Here is an 8,399-nt window from a genome sequence, read left to right as displayed (position 1 = left end):
TTCTGCTGCCCACTAACTACTGCAGAGAAATAACTTATAAACCTCCCTATATTTTTCACACAGGCATACACATCTCAGCATCTATCTTACACGTGGTTTCACACACTGACAGTCTGGTTATTGATGTATTTCTGTAGACACGCCCTCCTGTTTTAGATATCTTAAATCTGACTGTGAGTCAATGATTTAAGCGCCAGATGGCGCCGTAAAACCACAAGAACCACTTTCACTGCCACATGGCTTATGCTGCTTTCATGTGCTGTAGGAAAATTCAAAGTCTAACGTCTATCTTGTGAAGAATTTAATTTTTGGCAAATTTACAACCGGGAAAGTGTGGATTTTCTATGATTGCTGAGGTGTTGACATGTGACATTTAGGAGGCACAGAGCACTGACTTTGAATCAATAATAACGTAGGAAATAAATGATTTTATAGCCTAAGATTGTTATTCTGCTTTGTTCGGCTGTTGTTTTCATTCTGGTTAACTCTGGAGCTGTCACAAAAGACATGAATGAAACAGAAATTGACCTCCATCTAAATCCTTCATTCGGACACAACATCAATCTCCTCTGATTAATTTATTTACCAGGCTAAATAGTCCATAGCCTACTGTAACATGAATAGCCTCCAGATACTTTCGCAACAGGGCATTATTTGCTTTTATGTGAATCATTTTCCTGCGCGCGTTTTTCAGATATGAAACCTTTTGAAACGTTTCCACCCTTTCAGCTCTCTGGTACAGGAGTTTCCGGACAGCACTGGAAGGCAACATTAATTCAACCTCCACTTTGGCCAAATAAACGAGACTCCCAAAAGGAAAAAAAAAAAAAGTCCCCCTAGCGGCGGCAGCTCCAGCGGCTGGGTGTAACTGCACGGTGAAGAAGAAGAGGAGGCAGTGTTTGGATTAGGGGGGTTGGGCTGCCCTGCTGGTAGGAAACCTGCCGCCAGACATCCAGTTGGTCTCCGGCGGTGCAGCGTTGCTTTCCCGCAGCATCAGCAGCAGCAACACCGCAGCGCAGCGCAGCCTCACCTGCTCCTCATCTGCGCTTCACTCCGCCTCTGTCCAGTCACAAACACTGCCGCAGCACAGAGGAAGCGGGCGGACAAGGACGATCAGCTGTAAGTAACTGCTTTTTACTGCCTTTTTTTTTTTTTTTTTTTTTTTTTTTTAGGGGTGCTTTTTTGTTAGGTGTTTTTTTGTGATGGAGAAAGGTGTGGAAGATGCTATTGAGGATCTAATTTATCTGTTTGGTTTTCGGTAAATATAAAGCGAGATATGTTTATCTTGCAAACAAATTTTGCTTTTTTTGTTTTGTTTTGCTTCTTTAATCATGAATTGTCTTACTTCACATTTTGACACAATTTGATTTCCATATCTCTCAACAAAACAGTTACTTGACATCTTTTTTTTTTTTTTTTTTTTTACATCTAAGCTTATTGTGTGCTTTAAGGCTGCAAACAAGTTAAAATCACATCAATATTATCAATTTTTAATCTCCTGTTACATTACATTCTTCTCCATCATGTAGCTACAGCCTGCCAGGTGGTAAAACCATCCCTTTTTTCAACACCTCCTCTATTCAGGAGCAGTCTTCAGGGAAATAAGGGAATATATAAGGTCAGTGAAAGATGGTGAAACTGGGGAGTAATCTTCAAGACAAAGGGGCCAAACCTGTGAGCGTGGAGGACGGCTTTCAGAATGTGCCCCTCATCACTCCTCTGGATGTTGGCAGCCTCCAGAGCCAAGCACCTGACAAGGTGAGAGACAGCTGCCCAAATGTGTGTTTGTGTGTGTGACAGAATTTCCTGCTTGTTTGTGCATCTATCTGTTTTTCTAAATAACCTTCTTTCTGTGTGTGTGAACTCAGTGTTGTTCAGCTACGCTGTCCTTAAACTCTCTTATGTTGTATACCCCCCCCCAAACACACACACGTATACACACACACACACCCTTTCATTCATTCACATGTTCATTCATCTGTCTCCCAGCCGTGTCCTTTGTTTTCCAGCTGAGATTAGGAGACAGATTTGGTGCCAGACAGACTGTCATTTATCATCCCGACATCCCATAGTAACTGCACCGCCGCTTGTTAATCCAGTTACCATGGTGGCAGTGCAACGTGGAGAGCCGATTGGTGTTTCTATGGGGTCGGGACAGAGAGCTGCACTGATTGCACATTATGAAAATCAATGGAATTAGACAATAGGCAAGCTCATTGATGCTCATCGCACATATGAAAGCTTCATTATGAATCCGCTGATGTTTTGGTTTCATTCAAGGCAGTGTGATGATTTCATTTTGCAGCAATATGAATCCATATTTCTACTGTGAGCAGCTGATCAATTATTTATTGCAGAACTCCGAGATGAAATGACAAAATTGATCATAACATCATTGCACCTCTTGTCTTATTAGCTATCAGAAGGATGACTGTCATACAGCAAACCAATATACTCAGCTTAATAAGAGTTCAGACAGGAATTTAACGGGACAATCAATCCAGTTTCAAACAGGTATTGGCTCCTTTATATGAATATTAGAGAGTTTGGATCCCCTTTGGGGAATAAAACCCACATGCAGACCTACCTTACTTTCACAAGTAGCTTTTACTTTTACTTCAGTTACAGTCAGCATTTAATTTAAAAATCCTTCATATCCACATAGGAACAAGTGAACAGTGATTGCTTGGGAAATCGAAATGACCTGGAGACTACAACTTCCTGGAAAACATGGCAACTTTAATGGTGACATCATCACAAGGAAGCGTGCCAACCAGTAAAGCCGTCTCAGTAGCGCTGAAATGATTGGCTGATTGATTAGTGGATCACCAGAAAAATAATTTTGGCAAACAGTAAATGGATTAAGGAATTTAAAAGCAATAGTTAGACATTTTGGGAAATATGCTTATTTGCGAGAGTTATATCAGAAGATTGATACCAAATACAAGGCTACAACCAGTAGCTAGTTAGATTAGCTTAGCACAGTGACTGTAAACAGGGGGAAGCAACTAGCCAACACCTCAACAAAGCTAATTAACATCTTATATCTCGCTGGTCCTGGCACTAGTCTGGTACATAAACGCCTATAAAGCCACAAGTAGATGTTTTTACGCTTTGATTTTTGTGCAGATTAAACAAGACATGACTTGTTAGAGGTGCTGGTTGATAGACTTTGTTATGTTTGGACAGACCCAGGTTGCTGCTTCCAGCCTTTGTGCTAAGCCAAACTAATTGGCTGCTAGCGGTAGCGTCATATTTACCATACAGACATGACGGGGCATCGATCTTTTCATCTAACTTTCAGCAAGAAAACAAATGAGTGAGTTTCCCAATATGTCAAACTATTAATTTAATATCTTTGGGTTTCTGTCAGTTGAACAAAACAGACTGTTCAGATGCCTTCTCAGGCTTTGGAAACTTATGATTGGCTTTTTAAAAAAATATTTTTTACATTTTTACAGACAAGGATCAATTGCATGATAAAAAATGTATTGACATATTAATCAGTAATGAAAATTATTGTTATAGTCGCAGCCCTATAACAGAGTGAACAAATCCCACCTCTGTACCCATCCTTTCAAAACAAACAGCCTTTCTCTCCATAACTAATATAATTTGTTGTGATTCCTGGAAAAACAGGAAAGATGTCAGATATCTTTTTGTGGGACCTTTTAAATATAGCTAATTTAATCCTGCAAAAGCCTTATATATCATTGTGTCAACTAAGGCTTTACGTTACCTGCTGGCATTTGAAAAGCATGACAATCTGCGCCAGTTTATAATAGCAGGTGTCACATTCTTGCATATGATGAATATCTGAATGTGGAATAAAGCTCTTCAAGTGCTTTTGTTGTTGAGGGTTCACAGAAAACTCCCAAAAATATTCCAACATGGCCGCCCATTTGTACCACTGCAGACACAAGCACGCAGCATAGCTTGAACCCTCTCTGTGTATTCTGCTAAGGGAAGAATAATCTCTTTCTATTTCATATACTTGTTAACTGGGGAGCCTTGTCATTCACCACGCTCATATGCACGCACGCACACACACACACACTCACAGAGCAGAACAGTGCAGCTTGCGTACATTTTGAAGGAGTGTGTGTGTGCAATACAGGCATTTGAGAGCATGTGCTCATGTGTGAGTGACAAGTCATTTCTGTCAGCAGCCACCAGTTTGTGACATTACATTCAGAGAGCCGTCAGTCATTTTACTCTGATGAAATCAGTCCCACTAGACTTGAGAACGTTGCTACATACTGTAGTCAAAGCTGCCATTGTGTCGGTTGCACCACATTGCTAAAGTGTGTAATTTGGTTCCACTGATCACCTGAGCAGGTAGACTGGCAGAGAGAATGAGCTGGCTGGAGTATGAACTCCCGCGATGTACCAGCGAGTAATTGTTTGTGACATTTGAAGGGAAAATAGGGTCAAAGAAGAAGGCTTGCTGTTTTTTTTTGTGAGTTCTTGCATGCCTTGAGAGTTGCGGACACAGAGATTGCTGTTGCTTGTTGCTTTTCGATATGCTAGCTGACAGCTGATGCAGATTTTGTATTCTGCTCAGTTTGGGACTGAAAAATTGTTAATTCAACCGCCGGTTTCAGTTTTCTATACTTGCAGTTGCATTAATCACACACAGCAGAATCAACATCACCCGTTTAAAGAAAAAAAAAAAAATTATGCAAATGCAGATTTGCTTTTACATGGGACAATGTGGGAGTTGTAAAGGTCAGTCTGCTGTTAAATATTTGAATTTGTCTCCAGCTGTAAGTGTAAGAATTTGTCTCCTTGGCAAGTGATGCACGAATTAGACAACAGAGCATAGGGGATGTTGATGATAGTGATCACAGTTCATTTAATGGAAATTCTGGACACAATATTTCATCCTTTTTTGTATGTGTGTATGATCATACTGTTTTGCTCTTTTAACATAGCATTTAACATATTTTGTTTGCCTTTTTGAAGCTAGTGTCATTATTATTTTGCAGTGCAGTGTTGGACAATGTAGTGGGACGCTGTAACTTTGTGTGGATTTCTACCACAAAATCTTAAAATATGGCACACCAATTATATCTTCATTATGAAAATCTCTATTATCTCGCTTACGGTAATTTAACATTGTTGTTTTTGCCGCCAGCCCCACCCAGACAGTTCATCTTCTTTAATCAGGCTTTCAGGATCTGACCTTAGACCAGTTTCTATCTGTCTGCCTTTTAAAGCTAAAGTGAGGTTTATTGGGTCATGTGACCTGAACAGCACCCCAGATCTGTGCTGCAGTTCAGAGAAGCTTTACAAACACAAGCCCTAATCCTGCCTGATGACTGTGTGACCTCCCCGACTACAGGGTTACCCAGGCATATTTGCAGGGGCGGGGTGCAGTGACGGCGGGGTTTGCAGTGAAGTTCATACACACACACACACACACACACAAATAACAATGCCGCTGTGGTATACAGAGGCTGAGGCATTAGAGTGGTATTAGATTTGATTCCATCTGGGCAGGGACGCGTCAAAGCCACCGCTCGGTCGCCAATATCTTGATTGGATTGCTGGTAGTTTAAAAATAAAAACAACAACCAGAGGAGGGTGGAGAGATGGAGATAAACAGATTGACTCACAGACAGACATCTTTTCTCTCTGTGTATTGTTTCTCTGAGAACAAAGCTCAGGTACACAGATCTGCTTCAAAGGCCGTGAAAGATTTACAATCAGTCTCTTATCCTGTCCAACATATCTCTTTACACACCTTCATCCTTTTCTCACCTCGTCTTCTTTGCTTTTAAGTCTCATTCATTCTTTACAGCTGTGTGCACAACCTCATAAATTAGGGAGGGATTCCTTGGAGCAGGAATCTTCAATAAGCATTTTAAATCAGTAATGGATTGTTGAATGATTTCTGACAGTATGTGTTGTGATGATGTGAGGCCCTCGGAACCAGATCCAGAAGCATCATCCAAGTTTAATTTGACAAATGATCTCGAATTAGACATAAACTCTTTTCACATTTATTCGGCTGACTGTGCACAGAGGCTGTGAAAGTAGCTGTGACTTCTGAAGGCAAACTAATGTATTGCAGTAATAAAGCAATAACATGCTGTTTATGAAAATGAAAGCCTGCAAGCTGATAGAGTCTATTAGTGGCCAAGATGTCAATTGTCAGCTTTTGCTTTGTAATTAAAAGACATGCTTTGTCAACAGGTAATGTTAAGCTTTTTTTAAAAATGAATATTAATATTTATGAATCATTAAATCTATTTACTATACCCAAGTTCAGTCAAAACCTCTGTTCTTTGTATGAATCAGGCATATTTTCAATTTTAAATTCAAGGAAATACAAGTCAATTAAATGAGGAGCATGGAAAAATATGGATTAGTAAATTCAGTTTTCACATTTCTGCAAGAGCTTAATTCAGCCCACACCTTATAAATATGTTTAAAAAACACATTTGTAAATATGAAGGAAGAATAAAGAAGAAAGAAGAGAAATAAAAGGAACTAACAAAAGGAAATATCTTATTATTCATCTTTTGTATTTAAAGTATTGAAGAAACCACTTTGTGCCATAAATATCACCACAATCACTATACTGTATACTGTATTAGAGATGCGATGATTAGTTGATTAACTGATTAGTCGATCAACAAAAAATTAACTATTTCGATAGTCAATTCATCATTTTGTAAGAAAAAATGTCCAAATTCTCTGGTTCCAGCTTGTTAAATGTAAAGATTTTCTGCTTTTGTTAGTCTTCTATGCCACTAAACTGAATATCTTTGGGCTGTAGACTGTTGGTCGGGACAAAATAAGATGTTTAAGGACGTCACCTTGGGCTTTGGGAAACAGGAAATGACATTTTTCACTATTTTCTGACCTTTTATAGGCTGAATGACTAACCGATCAATTGAGAACATTGAAAATGAAAAGAATCATTAGTTGCAGCGAGGGATGGATATCGTTAGTATTTATTGCTTATCGATACCAATACTTATCAATACTCTTATTTATACTACTCTCCATAATTTGGTGCAAAAATAAAGACATGACATGAAAAAAGATAATTTATTATTACTTTTTTGCAGAAATAACAAGTTAAATTGTTTCCTGTATATGTAATGATGGAGGAGCAATTGCTACAAATATCTGGTGGTGATGAGCCTTAATGCTGCTTCACTTCCAGAAACTAAACTTAAACAATATTAAATATTACAAATGACCAAAGAACTATAGTCTTTGAGCTTCTCAGAAGCTAACAGAACAAAAAAAAAATTGTGATACACATGACCGTGGTATAGTGATCCTGTGTGATACTTGTCCACCCATCAGTGATTATGGCTACTTTTGACACATTGACAAGCTCACAAATGATGTTTTTCTTCTTAACTTCATACCAAGCAGGTATGAGGATGTTTGATTATGTGCCTCTGGAAAGAGGTGGTGACCTGGGTTAAGGGCTGTGGTCATCTCCCTATAGTTGAAAATATTTGGATAAAAATATTTGGATAAAAAAATATTAAAACTCAATAAAGTGATATATTAACAGCCCTACAGTGAAAATTACAACAGCTTTTAGCCTGCTTTCAAATCTCCGCTAGGTTGGTGGTTGGTGGCCTTTCTGCTACATAGCCAAGATGGCGCCCATTAAGGGTGAGACGTGTCCAGCGTTTGCGATAACCCACATAGCAAAATTGGTCTGGCCCAGTGACGGGCCACACAGCCCACTTACACATGGCTCAAATACAGCAATGAATTCCCGTCCATGGGTGGTCCAGGTCTGGTAGCTAGAACATGGGCCACATATGTTCCATGACATACAGTATCCATATCTCAGCCAATGACCATAGCTATTCTGGCCCAATGTCGGACCAGACAAGTTTCAGCAGTGGTTCCAGATGTCAACCTCAACTAAACCTTAACCAAGCCACTTCATTAATACACACCCTTCATATTTGGCCCAGATGAAAAATGCCTCAATGACGACAGTATTATGGACAATAATGTATTTGTTTTTTCATGGACATATGTGACATCATCTCTTTTCCAAATCACACCCACTTCAAACTAGCGAGAGCTCAGAGAAAAACACAATCCCAGAAATCTCTCAAAGGAAATCACCTCAACTTTTATAACTTTGGCACAAATTCAGTTCAATTCAATTTTGTTTGTGTCGTGCCAAATCACAACAGAAGTTATCTCAGGGCACTTTTCACATAATACATAAAAAGCGATAGCAGCACAGCTTTTCCAGGAGCTTATAATATTTTGGTACTGACCAGTCAGGAACCAATACCAATTTAGTACCAGTTCTCAAAACCCATCCTCAGTTGTAGCCCTATACTGTGTGATCCAACAGCACTGCAGTGCTGCCTGTTGGTTGGACGAGTGGTTTGTCAGTATTGCAC

At 39.4% G+C, this 8,399-nt stretch overlaps 1 protein-coding gene across 2 annotated transcripts in view; it reads left to right on the top strand.

The window, feature by feature from the left end:
- The first annotated feature begins 306 nt into the window (after positions 1-306).
- The window catches only part of nsg2 (neuronal vesicle trafficking associated 2), a 40,042-nt gene continuing 31,949 nt past the window's right edge, over positions 307-8,399 (top strand). Inside the window, exons 1-2 of one of the 2 annotated variants that reach the window (XM_042430208.1) lie at positions 307-1,119; positions 1,585-1,758. In XM_042430208.1, the coding sequence (XP_042286142.1) occupies positions 1,630-1,758 (129 nt within the window). In that variant the 5' untranslated portion in view covers positions 307-1,119; positions 1,585-1,629. Of the gene's footprint in view, positions 1,120-1,529; positions 1,759-8,399 lie in introns of both variants that reach the window. The other variant, XM_042430209.1, reaches the window with a different exon arrangement.

This window comes from Thunnus maccoyii, chromosome 13 (assembly GCF_910596095.1).
Source record: "Thunnus maccoyii chromosome 13, fThuMac1.1, whole genome shotgun sequence".
Taxonomy (NCBI): Eukaryota; Metazoa; Chordata; class Actinopteri; order Scombriformes; family Scombridae; genus Thunnus; species Thunnus maccoyii.
This window is presented reverse-complemented; position numbering and strand designations above follow the sequence as displayed.